The 20,895-nt window shown below is 55.4% G+C and overlaps 1 protein-coding gene across 1 annotated transcript; it reads left to right on the forward strand.

Moving 5' to 3' along the window:
* Positions 1-3,525: 3,525 nt before the first annotated feature.
* LOC133360516 (uncharacterized) lies at positions 3,526-20,689 on the forward strand. Its single transcript, XM_061579297.1, has 10 exons — positions 3,526-3,646; positions 8,007-8,240; positions 9,018-9,138; positions 11,718-11,917; positions 13,383-13,503; positions 14,725-14,933; positions 16,336-16,413; positions 17,961-18,085; positions 18,744-18,839; positions 19,822-20,689. Exons 1-10 carry the CDS (start codon positions 3,577-3,579, stop codon positions 19,924-19,926), a joined length of 1,359 nt encoding a protein of 452 aa, XP_061435281.1. The 5' UTR covers positions 3,526-3,576; the 3' UTR covers positions 19,927-20,689.
* The last annotated feature ends 206 nt before the right edge of the window (positions 20,690-20,895 follow it).

Below are 20,895 nucleotides of genomic sequence, written 5' to 3' on the forward strand. Positions count from 1 at the left end.
CTGAGATGACTGCACAATGCACCACCGGTGCCCCCTGCTGTGCAAACTTGATGTGCTTTAGCCGCCCGGCGCTGCGCTCGTTGTTGTGAGTGTCGCTCTTCTGCCCTTCGTTGTTGCTGGAGGGCGACTGCCTCCAACTGCCCAGTAGCGTCCTTCACGAGCCTCCTCCACAGAGGCCGATCTTGACACCGCTGGTACCGGTCATCGGCAAGTCCACTCAGCTCCACGTCCTCCTGTACCACATCACTCCATCTCTTCTCCAGCCCGTGCCGCGCCCGTCTAGCCCCCTCGATCCGGCCGAACAAAAGCTGTTGAGGCATGCGGTGGCTGGGCATGCGGGCTACATGACCCAGCCAACGCAGCCTTGCCTGCCCGGAGGTGCTCACCGATGGGACTTTATCCAGATCTTTCAAGGATTTGTGAGCTCCTCACACAATCCAACCTGGTTAAAACCCAGGATGGATCGTAGGCAGGCCAGCCTAAATGTTTCCAACCGGCGAAGATGCTCCATTAGGGGGGTCCACATTTCGCAAGCATAGAGAAGGGAGGGAATGACTGTGGCCGAGAAGACCTGAAGCTTCGTGCGGAGCGACAGACCAGGTAGTTTCCACACAGCGTTACGCAACCGATGAAAAGATATTGCCGCTCGACTGATTCGGAGTGAGACCTCTGCTGTTAAACTGGAGCCGGTCATAAGCACACTGCCCAGGTATGGGAAACTCTCCACTCTCTCCACTACTGCCCCATCACCGATTGGGAGTTGTGGGGGTGGAGTGTCCGATGGTACAAATAACCCAGGCAGGTGCTTCGTTTTGGTGGGGCTGATGGTAAGGCCCCACCTCTTAGTGGCACGCTCCAGTCTCAGCAGCAGCGTCTCCAACTCCTCCTCTGAATGAGCAGCTATTACCAAATCATCGGCATACATAACGTGGTTGATCAATAGGGAGCCAACCCTTGATCGCACCCGGGCATCTATCAGCTTCCCATTATATCTGTACCCAATGGAGATTGCCCCACTACACACGCAGACTCACACACACAGACTCACACACACACACAGACTCACACACACAGACTCACACACACAGACTCACACACTCACACACACAGACTCAGACACACAGACTCAGACACACAGACTCACACACACACAGACTCACAGACTCACACACACGCAGACTCACACACGCAGACTCACATACGCAGACTCACACACACAGTCTCACACACAGACTCACACACAGACTCACACACACAGACTCACACACACAAACTCACACACACAGACTCACACACACAGAATCACATACACAGACTCACACACACAGTGCCAGTAAACAGCGGTGGCTCTGTGCCTTCTCAGCACTTTCGTGGGCAGACATCAATGCGGCCCTCCATGGCCAAAGCGATTAGATGAACAATCATTGACCACACACAGAGAGACATGCCCGTGCCACGCACGGAGAGTGGCTGGGTTAGCGGGTGGGTGGATGAGTGGGTGAGTGAGTGGGTGGATGAGTGAGTAGGTGGGTGAGTGGGTGGGTGAGTGGGTGGGTGAGTGGGTGGATGAGTGAGTGGGTGGGTGAGTGGGTGGGTGAGTGGGTGGGTGAGTGGGTGGATGAGTGAGTGAGTGGGTGGGTGGGTGAGTGGGTGGGTGAGTGGGTGGATGAGTGAGTGAGTGGGTGGGTGGGTGAGTGAGTGGGTGGGTGAGTGGGTGGATGAGTGGGTGGATGAGTGAGTAGGTGGGTGAGTGGGTGGATGAGTGAGTAGGTGAGTGAGTGGGTGGATAAGTGAGTGGGTGGGTGAGTGGGTGGGTGAGGGGGTGAGTGGGTGGGTGGGTGGGTGAGGGGGTGAGTGGGTGGGTGAGTGGGTGAGTGAGTGGGTGGGTGAGTGGGTGGGTGGATGAGTGGGTGAGTGAGTGGCACGGGTTCGAGAAGAGATGAGGTGATGAGTGAGTGACTGTGCGAGTGACTTGGTGGGTAAGTGGCACGGGCTAGATATGGGCTGATGGGTGAATGAGTGTGTGGGTGAGTGGGTGAGTGGGTGAGTGGGTGGATTAGTGAGTGGGTGGGTGACTGGGTGACTTGGTGGATGAGTGGGTGGGTGCGTGGGTGATTGAGTGGCACGGATTAGAGAAGCGATGGGCTGATGGGTGGGTGTTTGAGTGGGCAAGTGAATGGGTGGGTGAGTGGGTGGGTGAGTGGGTGGGTGAATGAGTGGGTGGGTGAGTGGGTGGATGGGTGAGTGGGTGGGTGGGTGAGTGGGTGGGTGGAAGAGTGAGTGGGTGGGTGTTTGGGTGGGTGGGTGGGTGAGTGGGTGGGTGTTTAAGTGGGCGAGTAAATGGGTGGGTGAGTGGGTGAGTGGGTGGGTGAGTGGGTGGATGGGTGAGTGGGTGGGTGGATGAGTGGGTGGGTGGGTGAGTGGGTGGGTGTTTGAGTGGGTGAGTGAGTGGGTGGGCGAGTGGGTGGGCGAGTGGGTGGGTGAGTGAGTGGGCGAGTGAATGGGTGAGTGCATGGGTGGGTGAGTGAGTGGGTGGGTGAGTGGGTGATTTGGTGAGTGGGCGAGAGGGTGAATGTGCAAGTGGCTGAGTGTGTGAGTGGGTGGGTGGGTGAGTGGGTGGGTGTGTGTGCGAGTGGCTGAGTGGCTGAGTGTATGAGTGGGTGAGTGAGTGGGCGAGTGAGTGGGTGAGTGAGTGAGTGGGCGGGTGGTTGGGTGAGTGGGTTGGTGAGTGGATGGGTGGGTGAGTGAGTGGGTGAGTGAGTGAGTGGGTGGGTGAGTGGGTGGGTGCGTGGGTGAGTTGGGTGGGTGGGTGGGTGAGTGGGTGAGTGAGTGAGTGGGTGAGCGAGTGAGCGGATGGGTGGTTGGGTGAGTGGGTTGGTGGGTTGGTGAGTGGATGGGTGGGTGGGTGAGTGAGTGAGTGAGTGGGTGGGTGGGTGGGTGAGTGGGTGGGAGGTGAGTGGGTGGGTGGGTTAGTGAGTGGGTGGGTGAGTGGGTGGGTGGGTGGGTGAGTGAGTGAGTGGGTGGGTGAGTGGGTGGGTAGGTGAGTGGATGGGTGGGTGATTGGGTGGGTGAGTGAGTGAGGGGGTGGGTGAGTGGGTGGGTAGGTGAGTGGATGGGTGGGTGATTGGGTGGGTGAGTGAGTGAGGGGGTGGGTTAGTGAGTGAGTGGGTTAGTGAGTGGGTGAGTGAGTGGGTGAGTGGGTGAGTGAGTGAGCGAGTGGGCGGGCGAATGAGTGGGTGAGTGGGCGAGTGAGTGGGTGAGTGGGCGAGTGAGTGGGTGAGTGGGCGAGTGAGTGGGTGAGTGGGCGGGCGAGTGGGTGGGTGAGCGAGTGAGTGGGTGGGCGAGCGAGTGAGTGGGTGGGCGAGCGAGTGAGCGAGCGGGCGGGCGAGTGAGCGAGTGGGAGGGTGTGTGGGCGAGTATGCCATTGTTTGTTTGAGTGGGCAGTGTCTGGGGGCATCAGGAGCAGGAGGAGAGGGGGGGGATGACCTCGCCCCTCAGTTAAATCCCCGTGTCCTGCACTGCCCACACCGTTATCCACTGGACCTTGGGACTGACCACCACCATCATCATCGCGCCATGCATCTCGCTCTGTACGTCCTGGGCGCCTGCCTCTCTCTCCTGCCGTGGGGAGGTCACGCTGCCGAAGGTGATGCACCATACACGCACACACACAGACACAGACAAAGATCCCCCGTATAGCCTTAACAGACTGTAGGGGCAAGTGCTGTTAGCGAGCACCTATGAAGGCCGGAACGGCACACGAGGGGGTGGGTGGCCAGCACCACGCCCGACCGCCTTTGTCTCCACCGTGGCGATGTTTACACACCGCACCAGGTACTCATTTGAGGCTGAGTCGACCTAGGGGAGGCCCAGGACCTGTTCAGATAATCGTCACTGGTGTTAGCCGTGAGCGGGAATCGAACCCGGGTCGCCAGGTTCATAGCGCATTACCGCTCCCACACACAGACACACAGACATACACGGACACACGCAGACACACACAACAACAACAACCGCCATTCGCCACTAAGTGGCGGTGACGTCACCACGGCGCTTGTGCCAGGCTAGGTGCACGTTGAGGCCACGTGAAGTGTCGAACGCCCGCTGGCAGGAGGTCACGGGGCAGACCCAGCAGGTGCCACGGGTCGACTGACTGAGAGGACTGAGATGACTGGCTGATTCACTACCTGTGCCCCCTACTGTGCCCCCTACTGTGCCAACTTGCTGTGCTTTATTCACCCGGCGCTCCGCTCGTTGTTGTGAGCGTCTGCCTCCAACTGCCCAGTAGCGTCCTTCACGAGCCTCCTCCACAGAGGCCGATCTTGACACCGCTGGTACCAGTCATCGGCAAGTCCACTCAGCTCCACGTCCTCCTGTACCACATCACTCCATCTCTTCTCCAGCCCGTGCCGCGCCCGTCTAGCCCCCTCGATCCGGCCGAACAAAAGCTGTTTAGGCATGCGGTGGCTGGGCATGCGGGCTACATGACCCAGCCAACGCAGCCTTGCCTGCCGGAGGTGCTCACCGATGAGACTTTGTCCAGATCTTTCGAGGATGTGTGAGTTCCTCACACAATCCAGCCTGCAGGTTAAACCCAGGATTGATCGTAGGCAGGCCAGCCTAAATGTTTCTAACCGGTGAAGATGTTCCATTAGGGGGGTCCACGTTTCGCAAGCGTAGAGAAGGGAGGGAATGACCGTGGCCGAGAAGACCCGAGCGACAAACCAGGTAGCTTCCACACAGCGTTACGCAACCGATGAAAAGATATTGCCGCTCGACTGATTCGGATTGAGACCTCTGCTGTTAAACCGGAGCCGGTCATGAGCACACTGCCCAGGTATGGGAAACTCTCCACTCTCTCCACTACTGCCCCATCACCGATTGGGAGTTGTGGGGGTGGAGTGTCCGATGGTACAAAATACCCAGGCAGGTGCTTAGTTTTGGTGGGGCTGATGGTAAGGCCCCACCTCTTAGTGGCACGCTCCAGTTTCAGCAGCAGCATCTCCAACTCCTCCTCTGAGTGAGCTGCAATTACCAAATCATCGGCATACATAACGTGGTTGACCAATAGGGAGCCATCCCTTGACCGCACCCGGGCATCGATCAGCCTCCCATTGTATCTGTATCAGATGGAAATTCCTCCGGTACAGCTATTGAAGGCTTCACGAACTACGTGGTCAAAATAGATGTGAAATAATATGGGAGCCAGAGGACATCCCTGTCGCACCCCAAGGTGTACAGGGAAAGGCTCCGACTCCCGGCCACGTAGTTTTACCCAGGCCCGCTCACCATCATGAAGGTCCTTAATGATCGTGAGCAGAGGGTCAGGGACTCCGAAAGCACGAAGAACAACCCTGAGCCCAGGCCTGCACACACAGACAAAGATCCCCCGTATAGCCTTAACAGACTGTAGGGGCAAGTGCTGTTAGCGAGCACCTATCAAGGCCGGAACGGTACACGAACGAGGGGGTGGGTGGCCAGCACCACGCCCGGCCGCCTTTGTCTCCCTAGTGGTGATGTTTACGCACCGCACCAGGTACTCATTTGAGGCTGAGTCGACCTAGGGGAGGCCCGGGACCGGTTCAGATAATCGTCACTAGTGTTGGCCGTGAGCGGGAATCGAACTCGGGTCGCCGGGTTCATAGTGCAGCGCGCTAACCACTACACCACCGCTCCCCACACACACACACGCACACACACACAGACACACACACACACAGACACACACACACAGACACACACACACAGACACACACACACACACAGACACACACACACACAGACACACACACACAGACACACACACACACAGACACACACACACAGACACACACAGGTACACACAACAACAACCGCCATTTGTTACTAAGTGGCGGTGACGTCACCATGACGCTTGTGCCAGGCCATGTGCACCTTGAGGCCACGTGATGTGTTGAACGCCCGCTGGCAGGAGGTCACGGGGCAGACTCAGCAGGTGCCACGGGTCGACTGACCGAGATGACCGAGATGACTGGCTGATGCACCAATTGTGCCCCCTACTGTGCCAACTTGCTGTGCTTTAGCCACCCGGTGCTCCGCTCGTTGTTGTGAGCGTCGCTCCTCCGCCCTCCGTTGTTGTTGGAGGGCGACTGCCTCCAACTGCCCAGTAGCGTCCTTCACGAGCCTCCTCCACCTGCACAGAGGCGTCCCCCCCCCTCACCCCCCCCCTCACCCCCCCCTCACCCCCCCCTCACCCCCCCTCACCCCCCCTCACCCCCCCCTCACCCCCCCCCTCACCTGCCCTCACCTCTTCTTGGTTCTTTCGGTCAAGTCACGTAGAAGTGAAGTAATAAAATAATACAAATAAGACATAATAAAATAATTATGTTTTATTTGTATTATTTTATTACTTCCCTTCTACGTGACGACTTTACCGAAAGAACCAAACTAATAAAAATAAAACATAATAAAATAATTATGTTTTATTTTTTTATTATTTTATTACTTCCCTTCTACGTGACGACTTTACCGAAAGAACTAAGAAGATGAATCCCTGCTGCTGCAGTCACGAAAGAAGCTTTACATAGAAATCTGCCCTCACCTGTACAGAGGCGTGCCGAGTGAAAGAGAGCCAGCTGAAGCTTCTACACCTGGAGCTCTCCCCTCACCCCCCTCACCCCCCCTCACCCCCCTCACCTGCCCTCACTCCACCCTCCTCACCTATCCTCACCTGCCCTCACCTGTACAGAGGCGTGCCGAGTGAAAGAGAGCCAGCTGAAGCCTCTACACCTGGAGCTCTCCCCTCACCCCCCCTCACCCCCCCTCACCCCCCTCACCTGCCCTCACCTGCCCTTACCTATCCTCACCTGCCCTCTCACCTGCACAGAGGCGTGCCGAGTGAAAGAGAGCCAGCTGAAGCTTCTACACCTGGAGCTCTCCCCTCACCCCCCCTCACCCCCCTCACCTGCCCTCACCCCACCCTCCTCACCCCCCCTCACCCCCTCTCACCTGCACAGAGGCGTGCCGAGTGAAAGAGAGCCAGCTGAAGCCTCTACACCTGGAGCTCTCCCCTCACCCCCCCTCACCCCCCTCACCCCCCTCACCTGCCCTCACCCCACCCTCCTCACCCCCCCTCACCCCCTCTCACCTGCACAGAGGCGTGCCGAGTGAAAGAGAGCCAGCTGAAGCTTCTACACCTGGAGCTCTCTCCTCACCCCCCCTCACCCCCCCTCACCCCCCTCACCTGCCCTCACCCCACCCTCCCCACCCCCCCTCACCCCCTCACCTGCCCTCACCTGCCCTTACCTATCCTCACCTGCCCTCACCTGCACAGAGGCGTGCCGAGTGAAAGAGAGCCAGCTGAAGCCTCTGCACCTGGAGCTCTCCCCTCACCCCCCCTCACCCCCCCTCACCCCCCTCACCTGCCCTCACCCCACCCTCCTCACCCCCCCTCACCCCCTCTCACCTGCACAGAGGCGTGCCGAGTGAAAGAGAGCCAGCTGAAGCCTCTACACCTGGAGCTCTCCCCTCACCCCCCCCTCACCCCCCCTCACCCCCCCTCACCCCCCTCACCTGCCCTCACCTGCCCTTACCTATCCTCACCTGCCCTCTCACCTGCACAGAGGCGTGCCGAGTGAAAGAGAGCCAGCTGAAGCCTCTACACCTGGAGCTCTCCCCTCACCCCCCCTCACCCCCCCTCACCCCCCTCACCTGCCCTCACTCCACCCTCCTCACCTATCCTCACCTGCCCTCACCTGCACAGAGGCGTGCCGAGTGAAAGATAGCCAGCTGAAGCTTCTACACCTGGAGCTCTCCCCTCACCCCCCCTCACCCCCTCACCTGCCCTCACCTGCCCTTACCTATCCTCACCTGCCCTCACCTGCACAGAGGTGTGCCGAGTGAAAGAGAGCCAGCTGAAGCCTCTACACCTGGAGCTCGCCCCTCACCCCCCCTCACCCCCCCTCACCCCCCTCACCTGCCCTCACTCCACCCTCCTCACCTATCCTCACCCCCTCTCACCTGCACAGAGGCGTGCCGAGTGAAAGAGAGCCAGCTGAAGCCTCTACACCTGGAGTTGGAGGCTGAGTTCAAGTCCCGTTACCGCACGGGGTCTCGATTCGTGAGCTTCTTCAGCGACACGGAGTACGCGGTGCCCGCTCGCTCGGCCGTGCGCTTCGCCTGCCTCAAGAAGTTCGTGCCCGCGGGGCCACTGGACGGCAGCTGCCTGGGGGGCAAGCTGAACATGCCCGTGTGTGAGCCAGGTTAGTTGGGGGTGGTGGGGTGAGTGCTGACACAGAGATACAGAGACACACACACAGACACACACAGAGATACACACAGACACACACACAGACACACACACAGACACACACAGAGATACACACACAGATACAGACACAGAGATACACACAGACACACACACAGACACACACACAGACACACAGAGATACACACAGAAACATACAGACAGACACACACACAGACACACACACAGACACACACACAGACACACACAGAGATACACACACAGATATAGACACAGAGATACACACAGACACACACACAGACACACACACAGACACACAGAGATACACACAGAAACACACAGACAGACACACACACAGACACACAGACACACACACAGACACACTCACAGTGAGTGAGTGTGTGGGTGGTTGAGTGAGTGAGTGGTTGAGTGAGTGAGTGTGTGGGTGAGTGTGTGGTTGAGTGAGTGAGTGAGTGGTTGAGTGAGTGAGTGTTTGAGTGAATGAGTGGTTATGTGGTTGAGTGAGTGGTTGAGTGAGTGGTTGTGTGAGTGGTTGAGTGAGTGGTTGAGTGAGTGGTTGAGTGACTGAGTGAGTGACTGAGTGAGTGGTTGAGTGAGTGGTTGAGTGAGTGAGTGGTTGAGTGAGTGAGTGGCTGAGTGAGTGAGTGTGTGGGTGAGTGAGTGAGTGGTTGAGTGAGTGTGTGAGTGAGTGAGTGGTTGAGTGAGTGGTTGAGTGAGTGAGTGGTTGAGTGAGTCGTTGAGTGTCCCACAGAGCCGTGCCGCAGGCTGGTGGTGACCCACGGCGAGATCGCCATGACGGGTGACTCGGTGCGTCACAACTTCAGTAGCAGCCTCACTTGCGCCGTCGGCTACGAGGGCTACAACCGCGTCACGTGAGTTTGACCCCCCCCCCCCCCCCAAACTCATGATGCCTCGTATAAAGGTGTCAGTTTTTGTACCAGTTGAAAGGGTGAAAACCTATCACTATATTTTGACACTGGTAAAGGAGGTCTCATAGTGTAAATGCTTATCCCGAGCTCTCAATACTCTGATAGTGCGCTGTCTTTGAGTTGTACGCCTTTTGGCGTCATCTGGTCCAACACCAATGGAAACTAGGCTCTAAGGAAAGCTGTCTCGGGTGTGGACCAATCAACTTCAAGGACAGTGCATATCATTATCATCATCAGAGTTGTTTCTTTTTGTTTGCATCTTGACTGCTTGTGTTGTGGTTATTGCAAACATGATGCCTTGTACAAAGGTGTCAGTTTTTGTACCAGTTGAAAGGGTAAAAACCTACTACTATGAGAGCCTCTTCTCACTATCCAGTGTCTCACCACCCAGTGTCTCACCACCCAGGGTCTCACCACCCAGTGTCTCACCACCTAGTGTCTCACTACCCAGTGTCTCACTACCCAGTGTCTCACTACCCAGTGTCTCACCACCCAGTGTCTCACCACCCAGTGTCTCACCACCCAGTGTCTCACCACCCAGTGTCTCACCACCCAGTGTCTCACTACCCAGTGTCTCTCTACCCAGTATCTCACTATCCAGTGTCTCACCACCCAGTGTCTCACCACCCAGTGTCTCACCACCCAGTGTCTCTCTACCCAGTGTCTCACTACCCAGTGTCTCACTATCCAGTGTCTCACCACCCAGTGTCTCACCATCCAGTGTCTCACCACCCAGTGTCTCACTACCCAGTGTCTCTCTACCCAGTGTCTCACTACCCAGTCTCTCACTACCCAGTGTCTCACCACCCAGTGTCTCACCACCCAGTGTCTCACCACCCAGTGTCTCACTACCCAGTGTCTCACCACCCAGTGTCTCACCACCCAGTGTCTCTCTACCCAGTGTCTCACCACCCAGTGTCTCACTACCCAGTGTCTCACTACCCAGTGTCTCACTACTCAGTGTCTCACCACCCAGTGGTTCACCACCCAGTGTCTCACCACCCAGTGTCTCACTACCCAGTGTCTCACCACCCAGTGTCTCACTACCCAGTGTCTCACTACCCAGTGTCTCACCACCCAGTGTCTCACCACCCAGTGTCTCACTACCCAGTGTCTCACCACCCAGTGTCTCACTACCCAGTGTCTCACTACCCAGTGTCACACTATCCAGTGTCTCTCTACCCAGTGTCTCACCACCCAGTGTCTCACTACCCAGTGTCTCACTACCCAGTGTCTCACCACCCAGTGTCTCACTACCCAGTGTCTCACCACCCAGTGTCTCACCACCCAGTGTCTCTCTACCCAGTGTCTCACTACCCAGTGTCTCACTACCCAGTGTCTCACCACCCAGTGTCCTCACTACCCAGGTGTCTCACCACCCAGTGTCTCACCACCCAGTGTCTCACCACCCGTGTCTCACTACCCAGTGTCTCACCACCCAGTGTCTCACTACCCAGTGTCTCACCACCCAGTGTCTCCCACCCAGTGTCTCACTACCCATGTCTCATCACCCAGGTGTCTCATACCCAGTGTCTCCTACCCTTTCCTCACCACCCAGTGTCTCACTAACCCAGTGTCTCACCACCCAGTGTCTCACCACCCAGTGTCTCACTACCCGTAGTCCTCACCACCAGTGTCTCACCAACCCGAGTGTCTCACTACCCAGTGTTCTCACCCACAGGTCTCACCACCCAGTGTCTCACTACCCAGTGTCTCACCCACACCAGTGTCTCACCACCCAGTGTCTCACCACCCAGTGTCTCACCACCCAGTGTCTCACACACAGTGTCTCACCACCCAGTGTCTCACCACCCAGTGTCTCACTACCCATGTCTCACCACCCAGTGTCTCACTACCCAGTGTCTCACCACCCAGTGTCTCACCACCCAGTGTCTCACTACCCAGTGTCTCACCACCCAGTGTCTCACCACCCAGTGTCTCACTACCCAGTGTCTCACCACCAGTGTCTCACCCCCAGTGTCTCACCACCCAGTGTCTCACCACCCAGTGTCTCACTACCCAGTGTCTCACTACCCAGTGTCTCACTACCCAGTGTCTCACCACCCAGTGTCTCACTACCCAGTGTCTCACCACCCAGTGTCTCTCTACCCAGTGTCTCACTACCCAGTGTCTCACCACCAGTGTCTCACTACCCAGTGTCTCACTACCCAGTGTCTCACCACCCAGTGTCTCACCACCCAGTGTCTCACTACCCAGTGTCTCACCACCCAGTGTCTCTCTACCCAGTGTCTCACTACCCAGTGTCTCACCACCCAGTGTCTCACTACCCAGTGTCTCACCACCCCCTACCACTATACCTACCACTACCACCACCCAGTGTCTCACCACCCAGTGTCTCACCACTCAGTGTCTCACTACCCAGTGTCTCACCACCCAGTGTCTCACTACCCAGTGTCTCACCACCCAGTGTCTCACCACCCCCTACCACTCTACCCACCACCACCACCACCCAGTGTCTCACCACCCCCTACCACTCTACCCACCTCCACCACCCCACACAGCTGCCACGCGGGAGTTTGGGAGCCGACCCCGGTGTGCTGTGCCCGGCCGCCCTCCACGGTACAGAACGGCCGCGTGTCCGTGGATCGCGAGCGCCTCCTGGCGCTGCTCACGTGTGACGAGGGCTACGAGCCGGCCAAGGGAGCTCAGGCCGCGTGCAGATCAGGAGCCTTTGACGTGAAAGCGTTCGCCTGCAAGGAGCGTGCGTCATTTCACCTGACACGCATGTGTAGTGTAGTGTGTAGTGTATAGTGTAGTGTATAGTGTATAGTGTAGTAGTGTGGTAGTGTATAGTGTAGTAGTGTATAGTGTAGTGTATAGTGTAGTGTGTAGTGTATAGTGTAGTGTAGTAGTGTAGTGTATAGTGTAGTGTATAGTGTAGTGTGTAGTGTAGTGTGTAGTGTAGTGTGTAGTAGTGTATAGTGTAGTGTATAGTGTAGTGTATAGTAGTGTATAGTAGTGTATAGTAGTGTATAGTGTAGTGTATATTGTAGTGTAGTGTATAGTGTAGTATATAGTGTAGTGTATAGTGTAGTGTATAGTGTAGTGTATAGTGTAGTGTATAGTAGTGTATAGTAGTGTATAGTGTAATGTATATTGTAGTGTAGTGTATAGTAGTGTATAGTAGTGTATAGTGTAGTGTATATTGTAGTGTAGTGTATAGTGTAGTGTATAGTGTAGTGTATAGTGTAGTGTATAGTAGTGTATAGTAGTGTATAGTGTAGTGTATAGTGTATAGTGTAGTGTATAGTGTAGTGTATAGTAGTGTATAGTAGTGTATATAGTAGTGTATAGTGTAGTGTATAGTGTAGTGTATAGTGTAGTGTATAGTAGTGTATAGTGTATATAGTAGTGTATAGTGTAGTGTATAGTGTAGTGTATAGTAGTGTATTGTATAGTGTAGTGTATAGTGTAGTGTATAGTGTAGTGTATAGTAGTGTATAGTAGTGTATAGTGTAGTGTATAGTGTAGTGTATAGTGTAGTGTATAGTGTAGTGTATATAGTAGTGTATAGTGTAGTGTATAGTGTAGTGTATAGTGTAGTGTATAGTAGTGTATAGTGTATATAGTACTGTATAGTGTAGTGTATAGTGTAGTGTATAGTGTAGTGTATAGTAGTATAGTGTAGTGTATAGTGTATAGTAGTGTATAGTGTAGTATAGTAGTGTATAGTGTAGTGTATAGTGTAGTGTAGTGTATAGTAGTGTATAGTAGTGTATAGTAGTGTAGTGTATAGTGTAGTGTATAGTAGTGTATAGTAGTGTAGTGTATAGTGTAGTGTATAGTGTAGTGTATAGTGTAGTGTATAGTGTAGTGTATAGTAGTGTATAGTAGTGTATATAGTAGTGTATAGTGTAGTGTATAGTGTAGTGTATAGTGTAGTGTATAGTAGTGTATAGTGTATATAGTAGTGTATAGTGTAGTGTATAGTGTAGTGTATAGTAGTATAGTGTAGTGTATAGTGTAGTGTATAGTGTAGTGTAGTGTATAGTAGTGTATAGTAGTGTATAGTAGTGTATAGTGTAGTGTATAGTGTAGTGTATAGTTTAGTGTATAGTAGTGTATAGTGTAGTGTATAGTGTATATAGTCGTGTATAGTGTAGTGTATAGTGTAGTGTATAGTGTAGTGTATAGTGTAGTGTATAACCTCACCCTCCCCGTCTCAGGTAAGTGTGACACGGACCCCAAGAGCTACCTGCACGTCAGCAGCATCGGCAAGGGCCGCGAGCCGGGCTCGCTGTCCGTGAGCTGCAAGAAAGGATTTGTGACCATCGCAGGCCCCACTCGGTGAGGCCTCCCTCGCTCGCCGCTCCACCACCACCGCTGCCACTACCACCACCACTACCACCACCGCCACGGCCACTACCGCCACTACCAACACTACCACCGCCACGGCCACTACCACCGCCGCCACTACCACTACCGCCACTACCAACACCACCGCCACTACCACCACCACTAACACTGACACCGCCACCGCCACTAACAACACCACCGCCACTGCCACTACCAACACCACCGCCACTACCACCACCACCACTACCACCGCCACTACCACCACCACTACCAACACCACCGCCACCGCCACTAAGAACACCACCGCCACTACCAACACCACCGCCACTACCAACACCACTGCCACTGCCACTACCAACACCACCGCCACTACCAACACCACCGCCACTACCACCACCACTACCAACACCACCACCACTACCAACACCACCGCCACCGCCACTACCAACACCACCGCCACTAACACTAACAACACCACAACCACCGCCACTAACACTAACAACACCACAACCACCGCCACTACAACCGCAAGCACTACCGCCACCACCACCATGACCACCATCACTACCACCACCACTACCACCACCACCACTACAACCGCAAGCGCTACCGCCACCACCACCATGACCACCACCACTACTACCACCACCACTACCACCACCACCACTACCGCCACCACTGCCGATCACACAATCTACCCCCTGCCTCTGACTACCTCTGTGACCCCCCTCCCCTCTCTTCCACCACTGTCACCACCACCACCATCATCATCACCACCACCATCATTACCACCACCACCACCACTGTCACCACCACCACCGCCACCACTGTCACCACCATAACCACCACCACCATCATCATCATCACCACCACCACCGCTGTCATCACGACCACCACCACCACCATCATCACCACCACTGTCACCACCATCATCACCACCACAACCATCACCACTACCACCACCGCCACCACCACTGTCATCACCACCACCACCACAACCACTACCCCCCCCCCCCACCACCCCCCCACCACCACCACCACCACCCCACCCCCCCACCACCACCCCCCCACCACCACCACCACCCCCCCCACCACCACCACCACCACCCCCACCACCCCCCACCACCCCCCCACCACCACCCCCCCCCACCACCACCACCACCCCCCCCCACCACCACCCCCCCCCCCCCCACCACCACCGCACCGGTGTAGCTGCGAGCGCGGCCGCCTGGTGCCGGAGCCGTCGTGCTGCCCGGACGCGGTGCCGGTGGCCCGCGGCTCGGTGCGAGTGCGCAGCGCTACGGGCTCGGTGAGCGCCGACCTCACCTGCGACGCCGGCCTGGCGCCCCGGAGGGACTCGTCCATCGCCTGCAACCGCGGACTCTGGGACGCCGAGAAGTTGGCGTGCGAACGGGCACCTGGTGGGGCACAACTACGACAACCACGACCATGACAACCACAACCACCACAACCATAACAACCAAAACCACAACAACCACGACAGCCACAACAACCACGACAACCACGACCATGACAACCACAACCACCACAACCATAACAACCAAAACCACAACAACCACGACAGCCACAACAACCACGACAACCACGACCATGACAACCACAACCACCACAACCATAACAACCAAAACCACAACAACCACGACAGCCACAACAACCACGACAACCACGACCATGACAACCACAACCACCACAACCATAACAACCAAAACCACAACAACCACAACCACGACCACAACCACGACAACCACGACCATAACCACAACCACAACTATAACCATGACCACGACAACCACCACAACTATAACCACGACCACAACAACCACGACCACGACAACCATGACAACTACGACCACGATCACGACCACAACCACGACAACCACAACAACCACGACAACCACGACCACGACAACCATGACAACCACTATAACCATGACAACCACAACCACAACAACCATAACAACAACCACAACAACCACGACCACGACAACCACGACCCCAACCACGACAACCACAACCACGACCACAACCACGACAAGCAAAACAACCACAACCATAACCACAACTACAACCACAACAACCATAACCATAACAACCACGACAACCACGACGACCATAACTACGACAACCACGACCACGACAACCACAACAACCACGACAACCACAACCACGACAACCACAACCACGACAATGGCAACAACAGCGACAACCACAATAACACTCACAATGACCAAAACAACAACCACAATAATAACGATAACCACAATAACCACCGCCAAAACAAAAACATCGACCAGAACATCATCAACAACAACAACCACAACCGCCAGGCCAAGTGCACCTTGAGGCTGCCACGTGAAGTGTCGAACGCCCGCTGGCAGGAGGTCACGGGGCAGACCCAGCAGGTGCCACGGGTCGACTGACCGAGATGACCAAGATGACTGGCTGATGCACCACCTGTGCCCCCTACTGTGCCAACTTGCTGTGCTTTAGCCACCCGGCGCTCCGCTCGTTGTTGTGAGCGTCGCTCCTCCGCCCTCCGTTGTTGCTGGAGGGCGACTGCCTCCAACTGCCCAGTAGCCTCAAGGTGCACCTAGCCTGGCACTGACCAGTAGCAGAAGCAGCGTCCTTCACGAGCCTCCTGTGTGGTGTTACTGACAAAAAAAAGAACAGGCCCCTATTCTAATTTTGTTTATACTTTGACACTGCCAACAAAAATGTATCCCATGTAACAATCGATATGATGGTGGTGATGATGGTGATGATGATGACAGTGAATTGAAATGATGTTCATGCCACCCACAGCCGCTAACGAAGTGAAGAGTTGCATGGAGGGAGTTTGCGTGATCCGCCCTAAAGAGGCAAACCTCCGAACGGTGGAAAGTGAGTCACCCACTCAGTCACTCACCCACCCACTCACTCACTCACCCACTCAGTCACTCAGTTACCCACTCACTCACTTACTCACCCACTCACTCACTCACTGATCCACTCAGTCACCCACTCACTCACCCACTCACGCACCCACTCACGCACCCACTCACTCACCCACTCACTCACCCACGCACCCACTCAGTCACCCACTCACTCACTCACCAACTCACTCACACACTCACACACCCACTCACTCACTCACCCACTCACCCACTCACTCACACACTCACGCACCCACTCACTCACCCACTCACTCACTCACCAACTCACTCACACACTCACCCACCCACTCACTCAACCAATCACTCATTCACTCACCCACTCACTCACCCACTCACCCACCCACTAGCTCACTTACCTACTCACAAATGCAATCAACCACCCACCCACTCAGTCACCAACTCACCCACTCACCCACTCACTCACTCACCCACTCAGTCACCCACTCAGTCACCCACTCGCTCACTAACTCACGTATCCACTCAGCCACTCACTCACGCACTCACTCGCTAGCTCACCCACTCGCTCAGCCACTCTCTCACTCACTCATCCACTTAGCCACCGGCTCACCCATTCAATCACCCACTCACTCGCTCGCTCACCCACTCGGTCACTCACTCATCCACTCACCCACCCACTCACTCCCCCACTCACTCACTCACTCGCTCACTCACTCGCTCATCTACTGATCCACCCACTTGCGCACTCACTCAGCCACCCACCCACTCACTGACTCACTCACCTGCTCCCTCACTCATTCACTCATCCACTCAGCCTCCCATTCGCTCACTCACTCACTTACTCACCCACTCTATCATTCCTCCAGTCACCCATTCACTCACTTACTCACCCACGCACTCACTCACCCGTTCACTGGTGGTTGTGGTGGTGGTTGTGGTGATGGTGGTAGAGGTCGTGGTGGTGGTTGTGATGGTGGTGATTTTGTTCGTGGTGGTGCTGTTGGTGGTTGTGATGGTGGTGGTGATGGTGGTGTTGGTGGTGGTGGCGGTCGTGGTGGCGGTCGTGATGGTGGTGCTGTTGGTGGTGGTGGTTGTGATGGTGGTGGTTGTGATGGTGGTGATTTTGTTTGTGGTGGTGGTGTTTGTGGTGGTGGTTGTGGTGGTGGTTGTGATGATGGTGATGTTGTTTGTAGTGCTGGTGTTGTTGGTGGCGGTGGTGATGTTGTTTGTAGTAGTAGTGATGGTGTTGGTGGTGGTTGTGATGGTGGTGATGTTGTTTGTGGTGGTGGTGTTGGTGTTGGTGGTTGTGATGGTAGTGATGTTGTTGTTGTGTTGGTGGTGGTGGTGGTGGTGTTGGAGGTCGTGGTGATGTTGTTTGTAGTGGTGGTGGTGTTGGTGTTAATGGCGGTGGTGATGATCGCGATGAACATAGAACTTCATCCGCACCGCACGTAACCGACCGTTCTAACCGCAGGCGCTTGTCGTGTTGGTTGTGGTGGTGGTGGTGGTTGTGGTTGTGGTGGTTGTGGTGCTCAGCCCAGAAGCTGCTGCACCTGACGTCGCCACGTCCGAGCGTGGCGCGCGTCACGCTGCCCACCACGCGGCACCGCTCCAAGTGCCTCTTCTTCTCATACGTAGGCCGCAAGCCCTGGGCCATCAAGGTGAGAGGTCATTGGGTCAGCAGGGTGAGAGGTCATTGGGTCAGCAAGGTGAGAGGGCATTTGGTCAGCAGGGTGAGATGTCATTGGGTCAGCAGGGTGAGAGGTCATTCGGTCAGCAGGGTGAGAGGTCATTGGGTCAGCAGGGTGAGAGGTCACTGTGTCATCAGGGTGAGAGGTCATTGGGTCAGCAGGGTGAGAGGTCATTTGGGTCAGCAGGGTGAGAGGTCATTGGGTCAGCAGGGTGAGAGGTCACTGGGTCAGCAAGGTGAGAGGTCACTGGGTCAGCAGGGTGAGAGGTCATTGGGTCAGCAGGGTGAGAGGTCAATGGGTCACCAGACCCACACACACAGACCCACACACACAGACCCACACACACAGACCCACACTGACAGATACACACACAGACCCACACACACAGACCCACATACAGACACACACAGACACACTGACAGATACACACACAGACCCACACACAGACCCACACCCACACACAGACCCACACACACAGATCCACATACAGACACACTGACAGATACACACACAGACCCACACCCACCCACACACACAGACACACAGACCCACACACACAAAGTGGGTGCCCACCACCACCACCACCGCCATCATCACCTGGGCTGGGGACCCCTGTGCCCGTTCACAGCCCGTCGGAGGCGGACTGCCCGGCCTGCAGATGGAAAGTCGTGCCTCCATCAGCTACGGGTCGGCCGTCATTCCCATCGTTGGAGACATCACTGAGGTCAGGTTCGACGTCTTAACGCGCCAACAACAATGTTTAACACGTGGGCTGTACTAGCATACTACACTATACACTACTACACTATACACTACACTATACACTACTACACTATACACTACACTATACACTACTACACTATACACTACACTATACACTCTACACGACACTATACACTACTACACTATACACTACACTATACACTACACTATACACTACACTATACACTACACTATACACTACGCTACACACTACACTATACACTACACTACACTATACACTACACTATACACCACACACATGCTCTGGTAGTAGATGATGATGATGATGCATTGTTTTTGAAACTGATTGGCACACACCAGAGGGGCAGCTTTCTTTAGAGCCTCGTCTCAAACAGCTTCAGACCAGAGGGCAACGCCTCATGGCAGAGGTCGCAACCGGGTATCCGATACCCGTACCCTACCCGATACCCGGCTACCCGTACCCAGCCGGGTACGGGTAGCCGGGTACCCGTTTGCGACCCTGGTTCGGCCGGGTACGGGTAGCCGGGTAGGCCGTGAGTCACTGGTGAGTCACCGTGTGTCACTCATTTCCCAACGTCTTGTCTCTTCTCACAATTCAAGTTCCTAGAATCAACCCACCCGCGCCTGCAACATGGCTTCATCCCAGAGGTCGCAATCAGGTACCCGATACCCGTACCCTACCTGATACCCGGCCGGGTACGGGTAGGGTACGGGTATGGCCGGGTGCGGGTACCCTCAGGACACGGAAGTTCTATAATGTTGGTCTACCACTAAGGGGCCGTCCATAAATGACGTCACGTTCTATTTAATTAAATAGACATCAGAGTGCAACGCCACATTAAATACGCACTACAATGACAATAGTTTAAAGCGAATTGAAGCATTTTTTATACTACTATCCCCGCCCCCCCCCACACTCACCCCCCCCCCCCCCCACGTACCCCCCCCCACGAACCCCCCAGGTGGAGCTGGAGTTGACCTTCTCTGACCTGGCGCTGGAGGATGCCCACGTGGACGTTTGTGACCTCGCTGAGCTCGGACTCACGCCGGCTCAGAGCAGGGGCTGACAACCCTCACCCACCCACTCACCCATCCACTCACCCATCCAATCACTCACCCACTCATTCACCCACTTACTCACTCACCCACCCACTCACTCATCCACTCACCCACTCACTCACTCACCCACTCGCTCAATCACTTAATCACTCACTCAATCACCCACTCATTCACCCACCCACTCACCCACGCACTCACCCACTCACCCACTTACTTACTCACCCACCCACTCACTCACCCACTCGCTCACTCACCCACTCACTCACCAACTCACTCACTTATCCACTCACTCACCCACTCATTCACCCACTCACCCACCCACCCACTCACTCACTCACCCACTCACTCACGCACTCACTCACCTACTCACTCACTCACTGACTTACTCACTCCCCACTCACACACTCACTCAACCACTCATTCACTAACCCACGCACTCACCAACTCACCCAACCACTCACCCACCCACCCACTCACCTACCCACCCACCCACTCACCCACCCACTCACCCACTCACTCACCCACTCACCCACTCACCCAGCAATGTCCCAAGGGAGTGACTCTCACGGCCGGACGTAGCAGCGATCAGCAACGATTCCGGCCGGGGCGATGATTCCACAATAAAGTCTTGCTGTGTGCGGGTTAGACCGACTGAGTTGTGAATGTTGTGTCGTCAACACCCTCCACCACCAGCCCGTTTGGTGTGGCGGGCCGGGGAGCAGACACACCAGGATGTTGATGTAATAAAGGTCATTGAGGCGACTTCTGGAATCCGGTCTATTATTCACTTTTCATTACAGCTCGCGTGGCCTCCTCCTCCGTTCGTTCCAGTTCTGACCACGTGTCGTTCGTCTCCACCCATATTTAATACCCGGGTCACGTGGTACGTTTCCACCAATCCTGGTTAGCCTCTATGGAATATTCCAGACTCCACCGTAGGCTCCCGGGACCACGCCCCTGACTCGTCTCCCCATTGG

Source organism: Lethenteron reissneri, chromosome 69 (assembly GCF_015708825.2).
Source record: "Lethenteron reissneri isolate LAM-NWPU_2019-01 chromosome 69, ASM1570882v1, whole genome shotgun sequence".
NCBI lineage: Eukaryota > Metazoa > Chordata > Hyperoartia > Petromyzontiformes > Petromyzontidae > Lethenteron > Lethenteron reissneri.

Excerpts from the sequence above, each read along its gene's own strand:
- LOC133360516 (XM_061579297.1), top strand. The coding sequence starts at position 3,577 with ATGCATCTCGCTCTGTACGTCCTGGGCGCCTGCCTCTCTCTCCTGCCG. Across the intron at positions 9,139-11,717 it reads GAGGGCTACAACCGCGTCAC|CTGCCACGCGGGAGTTTGGG; the intron begins GTGAGTTTGACC and ends CACCCCACACAG. Across the intron at positions 18,840-19,821 it reads TCGTTGGAGACATCACTGAG|GTGGAGCTGGAGTTGACCTT; the intron begins GTCAGGTTCGAC and ends CGAACCCCCCAG.